The following is a 23,708-nucleotide window of genomic DNA, read 5'->3' on the forward strand; positions in this document are numbered from 1 at the left end:
TCTAAGACCTTGTGTTTACTTGTGGATTAAAAGAATCATATCAGGACACTATAGGTTGCCATGCCATTGGATAAGCGTAACCTTGTGTTATGCAGAAGATTAAGAGTTTTTGCTAGTTTTTAGAATAAGCTGAAATAAGTTACTGACTTGATTAATTAGTAGGCTTCTAAACATATATTTTTTGTTGGACTTCTAGAATGAGCAGGGTGGAGGCAACTTATTCTAGAAGCCCAAAAAGCCACCAAAAAACCCGACCCTGATTAGTTGTGGCAATCATCAACTAGTAGCCGGTCGTGTGCTAGTGATATTCTGCGATGGGTGCAACTATTGTTGCAGAACTCAAAATGTTTTAAACAATGCATCTTCACCATTCTCCTCCTACTTTGCCCATCCCCAGTTAGCCCATGCCTTGCAAGATTCAGGCTCCGCCCACTGCCTTGACTGACTAATCCAAAGTTCATGACCTGAATATGTGCACTTGACCATAGAAAGAAGGGAATACAAATTTGTTGACCTACACTTATATTTTTACTCTTATGTATGTATACGTAGTACAAAGACTATTATCACACAGCTAGGAAGCACCACAAGTACATGACTCATTATACGGGGCCGGCCGATCAATCAGACATTTGCCTCACCCTCACCGGAAGGTATCTTGGCATAGCCATGAAAAGTCACCACCACCTCTTTGCTCTCCATGGCCTCATAGTAGTACACCGTAGCCGCCGCGATGTAGAACACCTGCACCGCAGCAGACAGAAGAGCGTACCCAAACAGCAGGTACAGCCCCACCGCCATGCTCTTCCTGGCGTACGTGAGCGCGAGCGCGTACACCGGGCTCACAACGGTCGGCAGGAGGACCATCACCGCCGCCAGCAGGGCGCCCTCCTTCCGCCTCACCCGCGTCATGAGCCGCCACGCCCGCCCGAGCGCGCGCACGCCGCGGCACCCCTCGTCGGCCACCGACACGGCGACGCCCACCACGGCCACGACCCCGAAGTACATGAAGGCGAGAAAGGCGAGGACGAAGACCGCGCCTTGCACGGAGAGCACCCCCGCGTGGCGCATGACGGCGGAGAGGTAGACGCCCAGGAGCGCCATGAACGTGAGCTGGAGCGCGGTGACCACGCCCACGGTGACGAGAGGGCCCCTCAGGTTGGCCCACTTGGTCACCCTGCGGAGGAGCTCCGCGAGGGAGTAGCGGTCGCCGGAGTACGTCGTGGAGGCCGCGGAGAAGGCGAGGATCTGCTTGGCGAAGACGAGCGGCAGGGTGACGACCGTGAGGGCGACGGCGATGAGGACGAGCTCCCTGGCCTCCTGACGTATCTCCTCCAGGAGCCTGGCGTACTCGGCGCTCGAGGGGTCGGTGGTCTGCATCTCGGCGACGTGGTGCAGCATCTCGGCGGTGAGCGGCTGGATGAAGACCACGTTGACCGCGGGGATGAGGAAGGCGATGGCGGCCACAAAGATGAGGATGGGGGCGAAGAGCTTGGGGTTTCGCGTGGGGAGGACCAGCGCTTCCTTGAGGAAGGTGAAGCATGAGGTGGTCTTGGCAGCCATGGCTGGTAGTAACTGGAGAGCTGTGATCTGGTCGAAGCCTGAAGGAGGTGGAGGAAGAATGGATGAAGGCCTAAAGCCTGAAGAAGATGTGTAGATTTGTACTTAGGCGATGATGTGTGTGTTCCGTGCTCACTGCCTCGTTGGTCAGTGGAAGACTTTGAAAATTATGTGCATGCAAGTCGTCGCATGGCAACAGGCAACTGGTTGGTTTTTCCAACAAATGGTGCCCCACCAATGTCACTTTCAGGATTACCTTCTCTGCCATCCCTCCTGCTTCTGAATCAGCATTATCAACCTTATATGTTTCCACACCGATAGCTAATTTGTATGCATCCATGCATGCGCTAAAGAGAAAGACCATAAAGGGTGACATTATCAAGAATCAATGCACGGAGCAATACGTGCATCTCAACGCTAATCATCTCCACACCCCCTGATTTTCATGCGGTGGCCCCGCCTCACTCCTAATCTTCAATAAAAAAAACAGCCACCTAATTACAGTCCGTTGATTCCGAAACAATGAGTCTCTGTGTGTGTGTAGCATTACTGATCAAGAATTGTCGCGACCATATGAGTAATCCAAAGTTCAAAATAGTATAACTCTCAAACCATATGGGTATGGTTTATTTTGCGACAACTATATGAGTATGTTTGACAAAAGAAAAATAACCCGGTGATTTATGAAATTCTCGATGTATTGATACCAAGGTTGCCCCGTGTTAACGCGTTGCAAAATAGGCTGATGGCTATAGGTTGTCACATGGTGAAAATGATGTTCTTTTATGAAAACATAAATAAATTGACAGGTGGTAACGAATTTCAAATTTGAACTAAAACACAACACTTATTTTGAAACAAATGGAGTATATTGTTATCTCAGAAAGTTAGGTTTATATGCGGTGGTATCATCTGTTTGGGCCCCTGTTATGTGTGGAGTTAATAATTTTACATGTATTCTAACGCAGACCTACCAATTCTTCGAGCTTAAATGTAATATAGATGGATTTAAAGCGACATATATGACAATTTCAAAGTTGACGCATCTAGAGGACAAATTGTCTAGTGAAAAGTCTAACTAATCACACACCACGTGTATAAATTGCCCAACCCCACATCCTAAAATGGAAAAACCAGGCCCAAATTCCACACCACACTCTCCCCCCCACTTGCTACATATACAGGAGACAAAGTTTGAAATTTTCTCGTGTGTTTTTGTGATTTCAAAGGGCAGCAACTTCTGAACTGAGAGTCATAAATTACGATCCGTGTTCACCATTTGATTTCTTGCGACAAGCTCTTTGAAACTCATTCTTGGTAAATTTTTGCATGCATTTAGAATACATGAAAAAAATTATTACTAAAAGTTTTTAGACTTTGACAGTTACCAAATACACGAGAACCAAGGTTTATGAAATTTCAAAGAAAATTTTCGATATCTCCTGCCAAATAAGTCTAGTGCTAAATTTATTACTCCCTCTTATCCATAATAAGTGTTGCGGTTTTGAACTAAGGTTCATTCAAGTCTTACGACAAGAAAATAAAAGACGAGCCATGATAAACTTATGTATCACCAAATTTTTGGTTACCGGATGGTAAATTTGGTTATGTGTAGGCAGATGAGGAGGAGGCGGCGGAGCCGACTGCGGGCTTCGCCATGGCAGACGAGCATTTCGAGTACGAGGCCGCGCAAACGATAGAAATGGCGAAGCAGACCGCCATTCTGGAGTCCATCCCATATGAGGCCTACGTCGAGACCAACCGGCGGTTCATCCGGCAAGAAGAGGCGGCGACGGAGGCGTTGTTCGCCAAATTTGATTCGGAGGAGGAGGTGTAGCCGGAGCCTCCGCATGCGCAAGAGCTGCCGCACTTGTCCGTCTACCCGTTGCTGGGCACAGAGATCGTCGACATTTCCGATGATGAATAGTTTTAGCTATTTATGTAGTACATAGGGATTTGAGGTTCATGATTGTGCCAAAAGTCTTTGCTGACGATATCCTTCAGCGTTTGCGGCCGGATTTTGATGTTTGCGGTCATAAATGCTCTTAGTTATAAGGCGTCTCTATTTCAAACCACCCATAAGATGTGACATGCGTCGCACTTGTCCAAATTACTACTCCCTTCGTTCAAAATTACTTGCCGTGGTTTTAGTTTAGGAGCACACAACATCCGCCTCGTCGAAGAACTTTACTGTAGCCTCTCTGCCGTTGCTACATGTACAAGGTCCCCATTGGCATGCATGAGCAGCGGTGGTTGCGTCAGAGCGGCTTCCTGTGCGCGGAGGAGGCCATGAGCACGGCCATGGCGACGACGAACATGAAGAGCATGCTCCCCAGCAGCGTGTAGGTCCTCCTCGACGACCTCCGGTACTCCCCGAACAGCAACACGCCCCAGAGCGTGCTCACCAGCGGCAGGGCCTGCACGGAGTCCGCCGCCGCGTACCCGGCCGCCTGCCCGGCCATGAACGTGAACGCGTTGCCCAGCCCGGACACCAGCCCCGCCAGCAGCGCCAGCCCCCGCCCCTCCTGGTCGGCGACGTACGCCCGCAGCGTCGACCGCGGCACGCCGGCCATGGGGCGGTAGAGGCACCAAACGTTGAGCGCCACGCCGACAGCCAGGGAGGAGAGGCAGAAGTAGAAGTAGGCCGTGTAGACCACCAGGTGCGGCACGCCGTCGCGCAGCGTGTGCCACTGGTCGTTGGTCGCCAGGTTGAACGCCGGCGCGAACAATGAGTAGCACACCCCCGCGAACGTCACGATCGCCAGGCCCACCAGCGTGTTGGACCCAAGAACCTGCATGAGCATCACGTCTCATCGTCAGTAAAACAAAAACATAAGTATGATCTTTGATTGTTGAGAAATTGTCTGCAAGTAAATGACGTTCTTCAGAAATACTACATGGATTTTCTCATTCTACTTTTGTTCGTTTTTGCAGTGAATTTCTGCAGTTCAATCATGATAAAGTACTCCTTTGGTAGTACTCTTCAGGTACCTACCTTGATAGATCTCTTGTCCTCCAGATCAATGAGGAAATCTGCCGTTCCTGCCTCGGCTTTCTCCAGAGTCTTATTATTTGGTAGTGCAGGCTTTGCTTCTTCACAATCCTTTGGTCCCTCTGTTCTCGATTGAAAGATTCTTATTAAGAAGACCAGTAGATCATCATTTTCATCTGATTAATGATACACAAGTTGTTACCTTGGAGGAGGTGCTGGGTGAGATCTTCCTTTGCAGTGTTCCTGTGAAGAAATTCAGCAAAATGATCTTGAGATGCAGTGATTTTCACCAAATGAATGAATGCCGGGGGAAGGAAGGAAGGAAGGAAGCAGAGATGAGATCGTACCCAGCAGAGTAGTTTCTGGAGTTTGATAGCTTCTCCTGGTTGTCGGCAGCATTGGAGGAGTGAACAAGTGAGCCTAGGCAGGCTGCAATCAGAAAGCATCCCACGCCGGGGAACAGAACCTCCGCCCTGTTGATCCGGCCGTCCAGAAAATAGTTCAGTGTTGTCCCTGCAACAGCAGAAATTTCAGTCATTCATTTATCTTCAGATTCTGGACATTGATGCTTGAACATGAAACATCATGTACTACCTACCTATGACAACCTTGAGACTTGAGGCCATGACCTCGGTGACCGAAAGCCCGACGTATGCCCAGCCGTACTGCGTGGCCACGGTGCCGAGGGTGATCACCACGCCGCCCGCTAGCGCAAACATGATCGACGGCCAGTAGTCCTGAATTGTTCGTTCCATATATAGATAGAACAATTTCCGATATAAGTACATGTTAAACTGGAGGTCAGAAAGAAAGACTGAAAGCCAACTTCAGGTGTTGCCTGAATTTTAGTCTTACATACATGTTGACCTTTTCTTTCTAGTTTTAATTGACCTACCTGGGGCCGGGTCAGCTGAGCGAGGAAGTTGGGCGTCTCCGGCGTGTCGCCGCCGATCTGGCCGAATGTGAGGGCGATCAGCACGGCGGCCAGGAAGTTGGTGATGGAGTAGTCCAGGTACGTGTGCTGCGGCAGCCGCCCCCGGCGCTCCAGCACGGCGAGGACGACCGGCCAGGTGCCCAGGAGCACCAAGGCCGCCGCCATCAGGCCGATGGCGCCGCCGATGTCCTTCACCAGATACATCTTAGCAAGCGGCGGAGCTACCTGATTCAGGAAATTGTGCCGTCCGGCGGCGCGGCAGACGGTCCTGTAAGTTCAGAAACGAACAAGTTAACCAAAGAAAGATGCGGAATTCAGTTCGATTCAGCAAAGCGCAATTCCTTCCTAGTTGCATATCAGGAATCGTTCAAAAATATGCCACATAGATCGATCAAACTGTCCCTTGAAAAACAGAATCTATCTACACATCAGACCCCGCCTCAACACTGAAAAGTGAAGATGCGTAGAGAAGAGCTTTGGATGGAACAGTTCAACAAGTCAAGATGCAACAAGATTCATAAGTCTGTGCTTGGCAAACCACAAGCATCGTGTATAAATAACCCATGTCAACTTGCAAGATAATATTCGCCAAGAGAAAGAAAAAAAAATGCAAGATGCAGCAGGGAGCAATTATAGAAGAAACACAGCTCTAGAATCTGTTGAGAGACAGATCTGGGATGCGAGAAGGGGGCAAACATGCTTTAAGCGGCATGTTCTTTTGTCAGAAGAACAAAGGATGTTCTTGCATGTTCTTTTGTCAGGAAAAAAAATCAATGAACAGCCAAGCAAATCACCAAAGAAGAATAAGAAAATTGCTTGAGAAAGAGCAGAACCGGCGGTGACAGAGTTGAAGCTTTCAGATTCTACATACCAGTTAATACCAATCAAAGATGAAGTTGTGCTTGCTGATCACTGAGCCCCGAGTGTGCGTGTATATATGCAGCGCTCCACCAGTGAGTATTCTTTTTATGAATGTTTGTGCTGTCTCTGGAAGCTCGATCCAGCAGCGAGCTGAGCTGTGGATATGCGATGAGGAAAATGGAGATTGCTCACACACGGATGGTGAGGCGCTGGCGTGGGTTCCACCCATGACGAGGGCGTATTTGGCTGCTAGTTATTACATTCAATACAATGCAAGGACCGCACTCAATTATTGCTTATTTTACACACAATACTGCAACTCGCCGCTAGGATAGGAGAGATGAACCACAGCTACCTAATCGCGTATGCCTATCAGTTTTCATAATTTTCATAATAGAATACGGACCGCCGCCTGAAACACGTGAATATGAATGCAAGGCAGAGGCGCCAGCGGGAAAGCTGCAAAAGCTGAAGCCCAGCCCAAACAAACAGGGCCTAAGAAAAGAAGAGGAAAAAACCACTAAAAATGCATGTAGAACGTTTGCGCCGTGAAGAGTGTGCTGTACTCAGGTGGTGTTTGGTTCTCTAGTCCTAGGACTTTTTCTAGTCCCTAAAACTTTTTGAAAAAGACTCTTACGGAGGTGCTTCTAAGGACTTTTAGCAAAAAGCCCCCCCCCCTTTGGTTTGCTAGGGACTTTTTTAGTCCCAAACACAAAAAAGTCTCTGGAACCAAACACCCCCTCAGCCATGCACACAGACGGAGTATAAAATTCTGAAGCAGTGTGGTGGGTGCATGGCGGCCGCCTGTGACATGGCTGCCTGCATGGAGACGGACAACATGTGTCGACGGGCATCCTTTTTGACGCATCAACCGCGGGCTTGCACCGGCCTGAACCATATATAACTCTATAAAGATGTTTACACAGGTGGAAGTTACGGGGGTTGTGAAGGAGAGAGAAGAGCCGCGGGGGGGGGGGGGGGGGGTAGCTCAAGAGTACATTAGGTTACAATCTCGCGGCAAGGTTTGACAACATAGAGCCCCAATCTTGAAGGAGCGATTTGCGCTGGGCATTCTTGCATCTTTGAGAGCAAAGCTTCAGATCGTCCGCCGCTACTCTGGCAATGTGGTGGATGTGCAGGGTCTTTTGTCGAAAGACCTTGGTGTTCCGACGCTTCCAGGTGTTCCAGAAGATTGCGATGAGAACTGTAGAGCGAACTTTGTCCCTCGGGGCCCGTCGCCAGTTATCTCCAATACTGGTAGGCGACCCCCTATATAGGTTGTCGAGCTCATCCCAGAGCGGTCGTAGAGTGGGGCAGCGGAGGAGGAGGTGGGTGATATCCTCGCAGGTGCCGCAAAACGGGCAGGCATCAGAGGTTGCGATTGAGGGACGCGAGACACGATCTTTGTGAGCCAGCCACATGAAAATTCGACACTTGTTGGGCGCACAGTTTTTCCATATCGCAGCCGCCATTGGGTCCGTCGGGTGTTCATGCCATATCGCTGCGTAGGCCAAACTGGTGGAAAGTGCCTTGCCCTCACGCCTGCAAACCCTGTTATCGTCAAGCTGCGGATCCAAGTTAACTGCAGCCATAATATCGAGGCTACGGCTGCTACGGCTCGTCGGTATATAAATTAATGTATGGGCTAATGCTGGACTGTTCTGACAAAACCAGCATGACCGATCACCAACGACAAACTCAACTTACAAGTTTTCACCAAGCTAAATAAACCAGCATATACACAACACAACACAACACAATTGGACGTAAAGCAAAAAACGAGAACCTGCTATTAAGATCGATGCAGAGTTTCCGGAAGACAATGAAACGGATCCATGCAAAAAGATGTTCAACGTACCCCTGACCCTACTATGTGATTTGATTCTTTTTCTATTTCATGCAATAATATCTCATGATCACATCTCAATCATCACGTGTGCATGCATGTAGATGATTTTCCGGTCGATGTGCATAGGTCACCCGCCCCGAACCATGGATCAGTTCGGTGTCGTCGTGGACAATCGGGAACGGGATCAAAACGTTTATGTTGGGTCCTCGTCGCCATCGGGGATTAATCAAACCTTGAAGACGTGCATATGGTTGATCGAGACGACTCGTCGGCTCTGCACGTCTGGACATGGGGCGTGACGTGTGACCTTTTCTACGGCGATGAGTCATAGATCGCGTCGGTCGGCGGACCACCCACAGGGGTACCAGGAGTAAGAGCCAATCCGACTGTCTAATCATCCATGGATGCGCCTAATCAATCTTTAAGAAAAACGCTTCCACGCCTTGATACCTTATTAGCAAACCCTCAAATACATACCATTACATGCAAAGTAAAATATAGTCTAAATCTTTCAACGGCGCCCGTTAACCACGTCTTTGTTGTTCCCTTCTGCGCCCACATCCGACGACCATGTAACTCACAAAGTGAAGGTCCGTCGCCAGCGAGAAAGATAGAACATGCATGGGACACAGACTGACCCACATGAAACACGAAGCGACATCGTCTCCCATCCCACACTCCTCCTCATCAGTACCCGTGGCCTGCACGCCGTCGGTAGAGGTGTGATCGTTGACGAACTGGGACGGGTAGGCCTCCTCGTTGTGGCGCCGGGAGGTGTCGGTCACCGATTGAGGCTTTGCCTCGAAGGCGGCGTGCGACTCCGCCTCCGCAACGTCGGCCGTGAGGGATGCTGCTGCCTCCCACGCCGCCTGCCTCAGTCGGCGGGCACGCCTCGCCTCCGCGGTGGACGGTCCATAGATGTTCACCTCCGACTCAGAGCCAGACGCCTCAGGGAGGATGCCCCATTCCCATGTTGGGGCGCCAAATGAACCGCCCCGCATTCGATGATGCCGCGGTCACGCGCATCGAGGTGTATCCAAGCGTCATTTGCGTGAACGCAATGGATTCCCGCCGGATCGAGTCCGGCCGCGGTGAGGCAGATTCCTCCCAAGTGCGACGAAGAGTCATGCAGACAGCCATCGCCTTCTCAAGTTTGCATGGGACAAGGTCCTAGTCGACGAATCGATAGATCTCAAAGTCGGATCCGCTGCTCGTCATGCCGGAGATGACCGAAAATCGTCAAAATGGAGCTTGGCTGTAGAGTGGAGTGGAGTGCAGTGAAGTGGCTAGGGTTTGATCCAGAATGATGATGAGGACAAATATATGAAGTCGGGGTGGACCAGCGTGGGCCGAATGTGATCTGATGAACATGCCCGAGCGTAGATTTGGGCATGATATAAGCGGAACCGGCCGGTCAGTCTGTACATATAAGAGCGGTTTGAGGCGCTCAGCATGGTCATATTTTTGTGTTATGTTATCTGATGATAGTGGAAGCAGATCCTTGTGTTGGATCGTATGCAAAAAAGAAAAGGAAAAAAAAAAGAACAAAATGAAGACCTCAAGCGGGTCAACTTCTATCTCCTGAATCCCGACGGGGAACTAGCTGACAAATCGGCAAATTGAAAGTTTAAGGAACCACTCCCTCAGTCCTACGTACTCCGCTTGCAAGCTTGCAAAAATGTTGGTACTAGCTAACTTCTACAAGTTCTACACGCGATAACAGCAAAAGTTGGATGAAGTAAAAAGGTCACGCGTCACGTCCATGTCCAGAGGGCGAGAAGTCTCGATCAGTATTTGTCGGAAGAAAATTCTATGAGACCGGGTTATGTCTCATAACCCATCACGTGAGACCCTATGCAGAAGATGCCACGTGGCTAGCACCCATCTCAAAGCAACTTCTTTCACGACTTCGCATCTCCGCCGAGTTTCCTGTGAGCCACTGCCATCTCCATTAGCTCGGCTAATTCTCGGCGGCCACGTCGGGTTGGCTAACGCCTAAGATTCCATTAGCTCTGCTTTCACCCTACACGGTCATGGCCATGGCCTCGCCTATTTGCTACAGGCAATCATCAGGGTCTGTACTATTTGCCACATCACCGCGGCATCAAGGAATCGATGCTAGCTTTTGCATACTCCTATGCCATGAGAATTAATACGAGCTTCACTCATGTGTTGATTGAACAAGGAACGACCCATGGCTAATTATAAAATACCAAGCTAGCCTCCTACAGTTCATAAACAGATTGATTGGCTTTGGCTGGGGATATTTGGATAGTGAGCCGACGTCCTTCTTTTTTTTATGGCCGGCAATGAGGTAGGAGAGGGCTTAGCCACTAGACGGCAGTACGTCTCGTCTTGTGCAAGTTTATCAAGCTGCATCATGTGTTCTTCAAACGTTCCGAGGAAGAAGGTGAGATTCAGCTGGGGGAGAAAATGCTTCGAGATGGGTGCTACCCACGTGTCATCTTTTGGATTGGGTCTCACGCGTGATGGGCTATGAGACCTGGTCTCATAAGATTTTTCTTTCCGTATACGTCCGGCTCCAAGGCTTGAATAATGCCGACGGCGACGGCCCATTCACAGACGTTTTCCCGATTGTGGGGGTGTCCCACCCACCACAACGACATCGAACTGATCCATGGTTCGGGCGATCCGTGCACATCGACTGGGAAAACATCTACACCCTCCGTTCCTAAATATATGTCTTTTTAGACGTTTTAAATGAATTACAACATACGGATATTTTAGAGTGTAGATTTATTCATTTTGCTCTGTATGTAGTCATTTGTTGGAATATTTAAAAAGACTTATATTTGGGAACGGAGGGAGTACATGCATGCGTACATGACGACTGAGACGAGGCCGTGAGATATCTCACGAAGAGAAGAAAAGAATCAAATTCCAATCACACGGGGCCAGGGTACGTTAGAGCATCTTGACTTGCATCGATCTGCACCCTAGTCTTTCGGAAACGCTGCATCAATCTTGATAGGTAGGAGTATAATATATATATATATATATATATATATATATATATATATATATATATATATATATATATATATATATATATATATATATATATGTTGGTGATCAGTGATGCTGGTTTTGGCAGAGCAGTCTGCATTAGCTCAATTTAGGAACTGCTCATTGTTTGGAACGAAGGAACCCGTCCAGAGGGCTCTGCAATTCCACTTTGTTTACTCGCCGATCCATACATTAATTTAAGCGGCACCATCGATCGATCGTGTTGCTCTGGCTCTGACTCACTCGCACCGCTGTCTGTGGGTGGTCCGCCAACCGACGACGACCCGGCCTATCTGCCATGCGAGCCTCCATCTGTGACTCGTCGCCGTAGAGATCCGCCGGAGCGAAAGGATGCCCAGCGACACATGTCCTCCGTCTCCATGCAAGGCAGCCACGTCACAGGCCGCCGCCATGCATGTCCATGCACTCACATCACACTGCTTCAGAATTTTATACTCCATGATTACAGTACGTACATTCTTCACAGCCACGGTCGGAGCAACCTTTCTGCTCCCTCTAACTAGCAATTATTTTAGACCAGAGAGTAATTTTTGCTCTTTTGCAGTTGCAGGGCAGGCGGTTTGCATATTCATGTTCACGTCTCACGTGTTGCAGGCGGCCCTTACATAAACTGATGAGCACATGCGATTAGGTAAGGCAGCTGTGACTCTCTGCTATGATCCTATCCTAGCTGCAAGTTGCAGTATTGTGTGTAAAAGCTTATTATTAAGATAAGCAATAATTGACTAGTACGTACGGTTTTTGTTTGGATGGTGGCTGGCTGGCACTAGCAGCCAACACGCCTTCGTCATGGGTGGGGCCCACGCCAGCGCCTCACAATCTCCATTTTCCTCATCGCATATCCACAGCTCAGCTCACTCCTGGACCTTCCAAAGACAACACAAACATTCATTTCATTCATAAAAATAATACTCACCGGTAGAGTACTGCATATATATTCACACACTCTGGTGCTCGGTAATCAGCAAGAACAGCTTCATTTCGATCGGTAACTGCCTAACTGGTATGTACTCCCTCCGTAAAGAAACATAAGAGCGCTTGTGCTCTTTCTCAAGCAATTTTGTCGCTCTTTTCTAGCACAGTGGTGATTTGCTTGGCTGTTCATTGATTTTCTCTGACAAAAGAACATGCAAGAACACTTCCGCCCCTTGTCCTTCTGACAAGGAACATGCAACAACATATTTCCCCCTTTGTTCTTCTGACAAGGAAATGGCATATGCACTGGCCCCCTTCTTCTTCTGACAAAAGGTAGTAATATCTTCAGTTTTTCAGTGTTAACTGAGGCTGGGTCTCATGTGTATGATTCGGCAGCTTCAGACATTCCGCTGGCGTCTTGCATTCATATTCACGTGTTGCAGGCGGCCCTTAAACTCATCACCATATATATGCGATTAGGTGGCTGTGGTTCAGCTCCTAACCTAGCTGTGATCGAGTTGCAGTATTTATATTGTGCGTAAAGCTCGTTATGAAGATGAGCAATAATTGAGTACGGTTTTTTGTATGGCGTCATGGGTGGGACCCACGCCAGCCCCTACCGACCCGAGAGCAATCTCCGTTTTCCTCATCGCATATCCACAGCTCACGCCTCACTCACTGCTGGACCTTCCAGAAACAGCACAAACATTCATAGCTGAAAAGATACTGCATATATACACACACACACACTCTGGGTGAAGGCTCAGTAATCACCAAGAACAACTTCATTTTCGATCGGTATAGTAGCTGGTATGTAGCCTGAACTCCATCGCCGCCGGTTCTGCTCTTTCTCAAGCAATTTTCTTATTCTTCTTTAGTGATTTGCTTGGTTGTTCATTGATTTCTTGTTCACCTGACAAAAAGAACCCCCCTCCCTTTCACTAGTACCAGATCTGCCTCCTGCACATATTTCAAGCTGCCTTGACATGGGTTTATTTATACATGATGGTTGTGGTTTTGCCGAGCACAGACAGACCTATGACTCTTCTTGCAAATTGACTTGTTGAACTGTTCCGTCCAAAGCTCTTCTCTAGGTAGTATCCTCATTTTTGGGTGTTAACTGAGGCTGGGTCTCATGTGCAGATAGATTCAGTATTTCAAGGAAAACCTTCACTGTTACCTGTACTGACTCTGTTGTCTTGAATCAGGGTAGCTCCGCCGCTTGCACCGTCGTCGTCGCAAAGGTAAGATGTATCTGGTGAAGGACATCGGCGGCGCCATCGGGCTGATGGCGGCGGCCTTGGTGCTCCTGGGCACCTGGCCGGTCGTCCTCGCCGTGCTGGAGCGCCGGGGGCGGCTGCCGCAGCACACGTACCTGGACTACTCCATCACCAACTTCCTGGCCGCCGTGCTGATCGCCCTCACATTCGGCCAGATCGGCGGCGACACGCCGGAGACGCCCAACTTCCTCACTCAGCTCACCCGGCCCCAGGTAGGTCAGTTGTCCCTGTCGATATGTATGTAAGACTGAAATTCAGGCAACACCTGAAGTTAGCTTTCAGTGTTTCTTTCTGACCTCAAGTTTAACTGACATATGTGAAGCCACAACTTCAGTTGGTACTACATCAGGCTTTGCTCAGTGTATATAATAGTGCAATTGTTCTGACTATCTACATTGAACGAACAATCCAGGACTACTGGCCGTCGATCATGTTTGCGCTGGCGGGCGGCGTGGTGATCACCCTCGGCACCGTGGCCACGCAGTACGGCTGGGCATACGTCGGGCTCTCGGTCACCGAGGTCATGGCCTCAAGTCTGAAAGTTGTCATAGGTAGGGAGTACATACGATTCCAGACATGGATGTTTCAAGCTGCAGCTGTTCCAGCATCAGTTATCTGAAGATTGACTGAAACTTTTGTGCAGGGACAACACTGAACTATTTTCTGGACGGTCGGATCAACAGGGCGGAGGTTCTGTTCCCCGGTGTCGGATGCTTTCTGATTGCAGCCTGCCTAGGCTCACTTGTTCACTCCTCCAATGCTGCCGACAACCAGGAGAAGCTATCAAACTCCAGAAACTCTACTGGGTACAGTCTCATCTCTGCTTCCTTCCTTCCCCAGCATTCATTCATTTGGTGAAAAGGATGAATGAGCTTCTTCCTTTTCACCAAAATTTTGCATGTACATATCTGAATATAGTGTTTGAGGGACAAGTATCCTCTTTAGCTAATCTGCTTGTAACTGGAAATATAAACCAATTTTACAAGTTTGGGCACAACTAGTGTATATCCGGAGATACAGGCACAACTAGTTGCGCCATTGCAGTGCCCTGCATCTGAAGATCACTTGCTGAATTTCTTCACAGGAACACTGCAAAGGAAGATCTCACCCAACACCTCCTTGAAGATGGTACTTTCCCTTCGAAGAAACAACCTGTGTCATTAATCAGAAAATGATGATCTTTGAGTCACCGTAATAATAATCTTTGGATTGACAGAGGAACCAAAGGATTGTGAAGAAGCAAAGCCTGCACTACCAAATAATAAGGCCGTGGAGAAAGCAGAGGCAGGAACGGCAGATTTCCTCATCGATCTGGAGGACAAGAGATCAATCAAGGTTCTCGGGTCCAACACGCTGGTGGGGCTGGCGATCGTGACGTTCGCGGGGGTGTGCTACTCGCTGTTCGCGCCGGCGTTCAACCTGGCGACCAACGACCAGTGGCACACGCTGCGCGACGGCGTGCCGCACCTGGTGGTCTACACCGCCTACTTCTACTTCTGCCTCTCCTCGCTGGCCGTCGGCGTGGCGCTCAACGTCTGGTGCCTCTACCGCCCCGTGGCCGGCGTGCCGCGGTCCACGCTCCGGGCGTACGTCGCCGACGGGGAGGGGAGGGGGCTGGCGCTGCTGGCGGGGCTGGTGTCCGGGCTGGGCAACGCGTTCACGTTCATGGCCGGGCAGGCGGCCGGGTACGCGGCGGCGGACTCCGTGCAGGCGCTGCCGCTGGTGAGCACCTTCTGGGGCGTGGTGCTGTTCGGGGAGTACCGGAGGTCGTCGAGGAGGACCTACACGCTGCTGGGGAGCATGCTCTTCATGTTCGTCGTTGCCATGGCCGTGCTCATGGCCTCCTCCGCGCACAGGAAGCCGCTCTGACACGCCCCTGCCCGTGCATGGCAATCGCGGACCTTGTGTAGCAAAGACAGACGGGCTGCAATAGCAAGCTCTTCAACGAGGACGGATGTTGTGTAATTTGGACAAGTGCGATGTATGTCACATCTTTTTTTTTAAATGATCCTGATCTATGATCGAAGTTGACCGAAAGTAAAAAGTACCTCAAACATAATAAAATTACATCGACATTTTGAGATCATCCAAAGACCACTGTCGACGCCTGAACAAGCCGTTGTCGCCGCTCTCCTACCAAAATCGGCTTGACCTTGTCGATGACAGCCGGAAAATCTTCATGCGCGTCCCCATAAGGACCAACGCCCTTGAGCCATAGCCGTCGTCATTGAATTCTTGAATAGATCTGAAGCACTTGAAACCACAAGAAATCCTAATCCCGCCTCCCCAAGGAGACGGGAAGAATCTACACCAGAGCTCCATCAACTATGTCCAAATGAACGAACACGAGAAGGATCGAAGCTCACAACTAGATCGACTAAAGAATGACGTATAGCTTTGATTTGAGCAGATCATATCCATTATATATTTTTGAATAATAAATATATTAGAATTCTTGATAACCATGTCAAGCCGTCAATTCAAGGACGAATGTAATGTAGGTTGGATGATTCGTCTGAGTATAATTTGTGAGGGACGCGATATGTTTCGTGAAATAGTTAAATCGATCATTGATAAAGGTTGACTAAAACTTGTCGAGACACCAATGGTTGAGTGGTCTTTTCCTATTGGTCCTGATGGCAAAAGGGTAGCCGATTCATTTAAAGACGAGAAGGTAAAAATTACAGATGATGTGATCAATCTTTCAAATAAACAAACTGCTCAGGAGCACAATAAAGATATTTTTTAGGGCAAGAATTCCATCAAAGTTACAATGAAGGAGTGAAGCACAGGAGGGGGGGGGGGGGGGGCAGTAAGAAAATCCAAAGATCGATGCAAACAAAAGCAAAAGAAACAAAGGTTGAACTAAGCACAAGCGCAAAAAACCCAAATTAAGTTTCTCATGGTTTAGATAAATCTCAAAAGAAGAGTGAAGAGAAAAATGCATATCGGCAAAATATTGGAAAGAAGTGAAGATCACCCCCTAGGCACAAGTTTGAAGACCTGCATTGGCAGAGGGAGAATTATTCATCTTCATATCCTCATTTTGGGCCATCAATGCCAATGTCTACCTACATATGGTAGTTTTCTATATCCATCATGGGACATGACATGTTTTCATCTTATTTTAGACCATCTCTCTAAAATTATGCAGCTCCAAGAGGATCAAAATTTGATGAAAAATCATATGCTAAAGACCGTTTCAATCATAAGGGAACGATCTAGAGCTCAAGAGAGAAGAAATAGGTGTTCTAGCAAGTTTACCGTGTTAAAAAGATTATCATAAATGTGCTACTTCAGATCCAATGTCAAATGACGAAAAGCAAATTAAGATATCAACATTAGCTACTAAAGGCAAAGAGATGATACAACCAACCCTTGAAAATCAAAGTGCCAAATCTAAGCAAAATGAGTTGAGAGAATAGAATTTGTCATTGCTTGAAAAAGAATCACAGATGCGGCGTCCACTCGGGTCTTCATATTGGAAAAAGAATAAATTGCAAACGCTTAGTGCACAATAACATGAAAAATAGAACATGGCATGGGTTCCCAATGGGAGTGGTCAAAATAAGAATGATGTTCAAGCTTGCGTTACAAGAAGCGCAGCAAAAATGAAGAATGAAGGTAATAAGCAATTAAGCCCAAGCTTTGCATTCACCCATCAAGATTTTTGGTTTGCACATCATTCATATTCTTCAACCATGTTATTGATGCATATGCCATGGAAATCATCCCCAGACATAATCGATCACCATCCATGGGCTTATTTTTTATCCATGGATGCAATATAATTTCTTACATTATGAAGGGGTGTTACCAGATCACTGTTATTTGATTAGCGGAAATTTTGTTCATAATCCAAAGGATCAAAATGTTTTAACTATTATTTCATTCATTTTCTCACATGCTTTGGTGGATAGAGTTTACACGATCCTAAAAAGGCAATTGCTGATACGTATATATCAAATGGCTGATGGAGTGTTGACATCACGCCAAAAGTTCACGCGAAGGAAAAACTTTTCCTAAACCAGAGGTTTTTTTAGGAAAGAAAACACACAAGGCTAGTGTAAAAAAAACACAAGGCTAGCTGGGTGGACACGTGCTAGATACCAATTGGATAGAAAATTCGACCCAGAGTCCAGACCCAAACGAATCAAACGGTTTGGAAAAAACTAACGCCCACACGTGTGGCATTTTGCACATCGCCCACACACCTCCTTTGCCACTCATTTTGCCACATGTGAACAGATGACATCAGCAGGAATCTTTTTGGTTTTCGGCTTAAAAATGTTTTATCTCCTAATTAAAAAATCGAATTAAAAATTCATTTTCACCATTAAATCCGCCTCGACGAGATCTTCAAAACTAGACCCATGTTGATATGTTTTGACAAAAAATTTTTTTGCCCAAAAGTTGCCATGATGTTTACACTGTAATTGCCATAGTGCTTAAACTAAAGCTGCCATGTGGCAATTTTAGTTTGTAGAGCATGGCAATTTTAGTATTTTGATGATGGCAACTCCAGTACTTTGACCATGAAAATTATTTTTTGTATGAACCACGACAATTTTAAGTGCATGCATCATGGCAATTTTAGTTTATGGTTCATGACAAGTCTAGTTTCTTAATTCCCCGTTTTATAAATGTCAAAATTATTTTTAAATGTAGAAGAAAATAGCTGAAACATATCATGGCAACTTCAGTGTAAATGCCATGGCAATTCATGTGCAATAGACACGGCAACTTTTAACCCAAAAAAAATTCGTCGAAACATATTGATATGGGATCTAGTTTCGAAGATCTCGTCGCGAGGGATTTAATGGTGAAAACAAATCTTCAATCGTAGTTTTCATTTGAGAGATAAAACATTTTAAAAACTGAAAATCCAAAAAGATTCCCACATGCATGCATGCGGTGACTTGGCGCAGTCTGTGTGTTATAGAGCGTGTGGGCGGGTTTCACTCCCACCACACGTATGGGCGTTAGCGTTGTCCAACGGTTTTAGTTGCAGAATTTGTTTCCGTAATTTGCAAACTCCGGTTCAAATTCAAACTCAAACATGTTTGCTCACAAAAAGACAACTGGAATTTGCAAACGTGTCCGCGACGTAACCCGGCGTGTCCGTCGGAGCCTTGCCGGCCACGCTCGCCCCGTCCCCGCGCCCCAGGTATTCCTCAGCCCTCGCCGCCGCCGCCGCCGCCGCCGCGATCCGATCTCCCCGCTCCCGCACGAGCCTAGGGTTTCCGCCGCCGCCGCGGGTGTCTTTTCCGCCGTATGAGCAGCAGCCCCGCCAACCTGGACCGCCGGCACCGCCACCGATCGTACCCCCATGTCGTCCAGGAAGACCGCGGGCCCGTCCCGCGCCGGCGGCGGCGCGAAGAAGGTGGCTAGCGGCGCGGGGGGCGTGAGCCTCCGGGCGCTGCGGGAGGGGCTTGCCCGTCAGAAGGAGGAGGAGGAGCGCAGGGCGCGCGAGGAGGAGTTGCAGGCGCAGGCGGAGGAGGCGAGGAGACGGCGGGATGAGGAGGAGGAGGAGGAGAGGGAGAAGGTGAGGGAGCAGGAGCTGAAGCGGAGCGAGGAGGACCGGCAGCGGAGGAGGCTGGAGGAGAGGAAGAAGGAGGAGGGCCGGCGCGCGGAGGAGGCGCGCAGGCGGCTCGGCATCACCGCCGTCGTTGAGGGCGGCGGCGGTGCTGGTGTGGACGACGATGGCCGGAAGAAGCGGCCGGTGTATCGCTCCAGGAGACCTGCGTGGAAGCCCAAGACTGTCGAATCTGAAGCTGATGGGGGAGGAGGCCAGGGCTCGAGCAGTGTTTCGCAAGAAGAGGAAAACAGTGCCGCCCTCAATGAGGCGCTCAAATTGGGGGAGGGATCGAGCGATGGATCACTGGAAGAGGACAGAGCATCAATTGGCGATGATGATGATGATGATGATGAGGATGCTTGGGATAGCAAGAGCCTGGATGAATTTGATGTCATGTCTGCTGCTGGCAATTCCCACTCTTCTTCTTCTGAAGAAGAAACCAAAGAGAAACATGTGGTCTCCGCTGCTCCGGTCGATAATTCAGACAATGCAGCCAATGATGCAGGCAATGAGATTGTGGAGGATATCTTCGACCCTCAGGATGTAGCTGGAGATGAAAAGGAGCTTCGGGCACCCATATGCTGCATCCTTGGGCACGTGGATGCTGGAAAGACGAAGCTCCTCGATTGCATCCGGGGCACCAATGTGCAGGGGCGGGAGGCCGGGGGCATCACACAACAGATTGGCGCCACCTACTTACCGGCTGAAAACATCAGGGACAGGACGAGCTTAAAAGCTGAAACCGCCATCAAAGTTCCTGGTTTGCTCGTGATTGACACACCTGGCCATGAGTCCTTCAGTAAAATGCGTTCAAGGGGATTGAGTATGTGTGACATCGCCGTGGTTGTCGTTGATATTACTAAGGGGCTTGAGAAGCAGACGGTTGAATCCCTTCATCTTTTGAGACGCCACAATGTGAGCTTCATTGTGGCCTTGAACAAGGTTGACCGGCTCTATGGATGGAAGGAATGTACCAATGCACCAATAGTGGAGGCACTCAAGAAGCAATCTGATGACGTCAAAAGTGAATACAAATGGAGGTTAACTAAGGTATTTCCCCGTCAAGTTCTGTGCATTTCTTTTCTATAATGCCGAATTTGCATTGAATTACAGATGGTTTCTTTGAAATTTTCTGACGATTCGATTTTTTGTAAACAGGTTGTAACAGAGTTTAAGGAAAATGGCTTCAACACTGCACCGTAATATGAAAATAATAAGAAGAAAAAAGTGGTTAACATTGTCCCGACCAGTGCAGAAAGGTGTGACAGCTATATACTTCGTTGCTTATGTTTAAGTTTCAGTCTCTCATGTGTTATTTGTAATTTTAGCCTTTGACAAATCTTACTGTAATATCCTCCAGCGGTGAAGGTGTCCCAGATCTTCTACTGCTACTGGTGCGATGGCTCCCTGACATAATTACAGATAAGCTGGCCTATGATGATACAATAGAGGTTTGTTCGTTAAACCTTAATCCATCACTCTCTACTGAAGTTAATCATTAACCTAATGTATTCCTAATGTGACATTCTTCTCCACATATGTTTGTTCAGTGTACAGTACTAGAAGTCAATGAACATAAAGATTTAGGAACTACTGTTGATGTAGTACTGATTAATGGTGTGCTGCGACAAGGGGATCAAGTAATTGTTTGCACTAAACAGGTATATAAGTTTCTGAAATCTGAGATTTACATGCTACCTTGAATGTTGCATCAACAATTTCATCTCTGACTTTAACCTTTCCATCTTTAGGGGCCTGTTACAACCATTATTAGAGATTTGTTGACCCCTCATCCAATGAAAGAACTCAAAGCTAAGGTGAGTCCACACTTATTTTCTTCTGTGCATTCATATTTTTATTGTTAGTTTTTTTTAGCGATAGATAGGCAGATTTATGCGATGCTTTAGACGTTTTAACTTGAATGGAAGGCTTTGGTATTTATGGCAAGAACATTTTGATTTGCTACAGATGCGTTTTCTGTTCTCTACCTCATCTTTACGAAGTTGTAGTAGATTGGTAACATTTTGGATTAAAATATTCAACCTATGCTTCGATTTATACAATTGGCATTGGTGCGTAAGTTCTGGGAACAAGAATTCCGGATACAACTCTGTTCGAACGACACAATTTTAACACATATTGACATTTTTTTTAGCAGTGTTTGATTGTTGGAAAAATATGTCAATTATGAAATTTATACTATACAATTTTATTTTTTGCTTCTCGGCCTATCTTTGAAGAACCATATGTCTTTCGATCGGATGGGTGTTCATCGCATATATTATTACAATTTCTTAAGTTCCCCACCGCATATAATCATAATATCTTCGAAATTGAGGAACCATAATCAATTGCTTCTGACCACCAAGATATTATATTTTTGATGGCTCACAATTGGTCTCTTTAATGTTCTTTATCCAGAAATCCAAGATTTCTGTGCAGTTGCACCATTTTCAGCAGTTGAATTGGTCTGTGCTATCCTGATGAGACCATAAAGTCCAGAACACTGTTATATGTCTTCCTTTCATTGGAGCATAAACATGTGCACTTGTAACCCAAGATGAATTTTCGATTAAATTTACAAAGTTTTGCTTGCTGGCATATTTTATATAGTTCTTAAAGTTCATGAAGCCTGTGTACTCTGTTTTAGGTTTTGAGTTTTTGACTGGGATATGGCAACTCAATAATAGAATTTCTGAGACTGAGTTCACAATAATTTCGGATGTTGTACCTAATGTATCATCATTTCTTTTCTTCCAGGGTGCATATAAGCATCACAAGGAGGTCAGAGCTGCGCAGGGGGTAAAAATTGTGGCACGGGTGAGTTTCATTTCCATTGCAGTGCCTTATGAACATGGAATCCATTGTCAAACAATTCATTGCTTATTTGTGTTTCTTCAGGGACTTCAATATGCAATGGCTGGCACTTCTCTCATTGTAGTGAAGCCAGGGGATGATTTGCGACAAGCTGAAGCAGCTGCAATGCAAGAGATTGATATGGCCATTAGCACGACAGATGAGACCGAAAAGGGAACAACAACTCAAGAAGTTAGTAGTATCATGACTTGCAAGGAGGGCATCTATGTGCAAGCTTCCAGTGTTGGAACCTTGGAAGCTATCATTGCGCACTTGAAGAGCAGTAGTGTGGACATTCCTGTTTATGCTTGGAACTTAGGACCCGTCTACAAGCAGGATGTCATGAAGGCAAGTGCCATGCTGAAGCGGAAAGAAGAGTATGCGGTCATCTTGGCCTTTGACGTCAAAGTGATGCCTGAGGCTAGTGCCCTTGCAGCTGAATCAGGGTTGAAGATTATTACTGCTGATACGGTATATAGGCTCGTCAACATCTATACTGAGCACATTAAGGGATTGAAGGAAGCGAAGAAAATGCAATTTGCAGCTGAGGCAGTTTTCCCATGCACCCTGAAGATTCTGCCAAACCGTGTCTACCATAGCAAGGATCCAATTGTTTGCGACGTTGAAGTTGTGGAAGGTGTCGTCAAGGTACATCTTTTAGTTATGTGTTGTCAAGTGCATAGATTCGAAATGATTTGATCTTGTTGCTGACGTTAGTAATTGGTTTCTTGACTGTGTTTCAGGTGGGAACCCCGATATGTGTCTTCACCCCGAGCAAGGATAAAAGCAAGAATATAATAGTTCATAGCCTCGGGAGGATCTCCTCCATGCAAACGTCCAATGGCAATCAGATTTTCTCGGCCAGGAATGGAGTTGTGGCCATAAAGGTACGTGTTAGCGCATACATAAGCATGATTGTAGTTGTGACAATTGCAAATTGAAAGTTGAAAAAGCTTATAACAATTGTCATCACCTCTGCCAGATAAGCGGTGACAGTCCTCAGGAGAAATCCCGGTCTTATGGACGCCATTTTGATTCTAGCAATGAGCTGGTCAGCGAGATCTCGAGGAGATCCATTGATGTACTCAAAGAGTGTTATCGGGTAAAGACGCTCACCATGCCACCACGTTTCATTTAACACATGGAGCAATCCTTTAACATAGTCGAGAGCGCTGGGAGATTTTTATTTTACGATAGTTTTTTCCCCTCCTTTTTATAGGCTCTCTAACACTTCTGAATGCTCTTTTTACAGGATGAAATGAGCGCTGAAAATTGGCAGCATATCACCAGGTTGAAGCTGCAATTCAAGATAGCCTGAAGCGCTGGGAGATTTTTATTTTACCATAGTTTCTTTTCTCCTTTTTGTCCCTTTCTGCTCTGTGCCAAGACACTTGAACTATGTGGGCTTATCGCTTATGTATTGGCTTTTCGGGTCGGAATGATGAAAGTCTTCACATATTTACCTATATTTGTAATTTTGTGAAGCTCAGAATGTTGAACCTGGAGATGCTTTGGATTGCTTCATTCGCTTGTTAGTCGTGTTCAGTTGATGATAAACTGAAATCTGCAATTATTGTGAACATCAATAAGCGTCGGGAGAGGGGCGTGTTCTCGCGCTGTCCATGTTGGATTAGCTACAGACAAAAAGGACCGGCAGCTTGCCCTTCGCTGCCCCACTGTGTCGTTTGCTTCGTCCACAAGAAGAAAGATAGAGTAAGAGGAAATCGCCCCCACCGCCTCGGCCCATGGCAAGACGCCGGCCACCGTAGAAGGAAGCAAACTTGACATCCAGTCGTCCACGCCTCCTCTTGGCCTAGATACTGCCGCCTCATCTC

At 47.3% G+C, this 23,708-nt stretch overlaps 3 protein-coding genes and 1 pseudogene across 7 annotated transcripts; 2 read left to right on the forward strand and 2 right to left on the reverse strand.

Moving 5' to 3' along the window:
- Positions 1–460: 460 nt before the first annotated feature.
- On the reverse strand, positions 461–1,711 carry LOC123169923 (uncharacterized). Its single transcript, XM_044587774.1, has one exon. The coding sequence runs from the start codon at positions 1,561–1,563 to the stop codon at positions 625–627; it is 939 nt and encodes a 312-aa protein (XP_044443709.1). The 5' UTR covers positions 1,564–1,711; the 3' UTR covers positions 461–624.
- A 1,766-nt stretch (positions 1,712–3,477) lies between these two features.
- Positions 3,478–6,609, reverse strand: LOC123169199 (ureide permease 1). Its single transcript, XM_044587041.1, has 7 exons — positions 6,358–6,609; positions 5,448–5,754; positions 5,151–5,289; positions 4,900–5,065; positions 4,755–4,795; positions 4,556–4,674; positions 3,478–4,352 (listed from the first exon to the last, which is right to left on the reverse strand). Exons 2-7 carry the CDS (start codon positions 5,688–5,690, stop codon positions 3,819–3,821), a joined length of 1,242 nt encoding a protein of 413 aa, XP_044442976.1. The 5' UTR covers positions 5,691–5,754; positions 6,358–6,609; the 3' UTR covers positions 3,478–3,818.
- Positions 6,610–12,116: 5,507 nt separating this feature from the next.
- Positions 12,117–15,457, forward strand: LOC123168583 (ureide permease 1). 5 transcript variants are annotated; one of them, XM_044586470.1, is made up of 6 exons: positions 12,117–12,247; positions 13,368–13,651; positions 13,852–13,990; positions 14,083–14,245; positions 14,524–14,567; positions 14,656–15,457. In XM_044586470.1, exons 2-6 carry the CDS (start codon positions 13,409–13,411, stop codon positions 15,306–15,308), a joined length of 1,242 nt encoding a protein of 413 aa, XP_044442405.1. In that variant the 5' UTR covers positions 12,117–12,247; positions 13,368–13,408; the 3' UTR covers positions 15,309–15,457. The 5 variants fall into 5 exon arrangements, with proteins under 5 accessions (XP_044442405.1, XP_044442408.1, XP_044442404.1 ...); XM_044586473.1 differs by having other exon boundaries at positions 12,142–12,247; positions 13,373–13,651; XM_044586469.1 differs by lacking the exon at positions 12,117–12,247 and adding an exon at positions 12,771–12,969.
- A 3,068-nt stretch (positions 15,458–18,525) lies between these two features.
- Positions 18,526–23,397, forward strand: LOC123167565 (eukaryotic translation initiation factor 5B-like; annotated as a pseudogene).
- Positions 23,398–23,708: the final 311 nt, after the last annotated feature.

Source organism: Triticum aestivum, chromosome 7D (genome assembly GCF_018294505.1).
Source record: "Triticum aestivum cultivar Chinese Spring chromosome 7D, IWGSC CS RefSeq v2.1, whole genome shotgun sequence".
NCBI lineage: Eukaryota > Viridiplantae > Streptophyta > Magnoliopsida > Poales > Poaceae > Triticum > Triticum aestivum.

Excerpts from the sequence above, each read along its gene's own strand:
- LOC123168583 (XM_044586470.1), top strand. The coding sequence starts at position 13,409 with ATGTATCTGGTGAAGGACATCGGCGGCGCCATCGGGCTGATGGCGGCG. Across the intron at positions 13,991-14,082 it reads AAGTCTGAAAGTTGTCATAG|GGACAACACTGAACTATTTT; the intron begins GTAGGGAGTACA and ends ACTTTTGTGCAG. Across the intron at positions 14,568-14,655 it reads CCAACACCTCCTTGAAGATG|AGGAACCAAAGGATTGTGAA; the intron begins GTACTTTCCCTT and ends TTGGATTGACAG.
- LOC123169199 (XM_044587041.1), bottom strand. The coding sequence starts at position 5,690 with ATGTATCTGGTGAAGGACATCGGCGGCGCCATCGGCCTGATGGCGGCG. Across the intron at positions 5,066-5,150 it reads AAGTCTCAAGGTTGTCATAG|GGACAACACTGAACTATTTT; the intron begins GTAGGTAGTACA and ends CTGCTGTTGCAG. Across the intron at positions 4,796-4,899 it reads TCCAGAAACTACTCTGCTGG|GAACACTGCAAAGGAAGATC; the intron begins GTACGATCTCAT and ends ATTTCTTCACAG.
- LOC123169923 (XM_044587774.1), bottom strand. The coding sequence starts at position 1,563 with ATGGCTGCCAAGACCACCTCATGCTTCACCTTCCTCAAGGAAGCGCTG.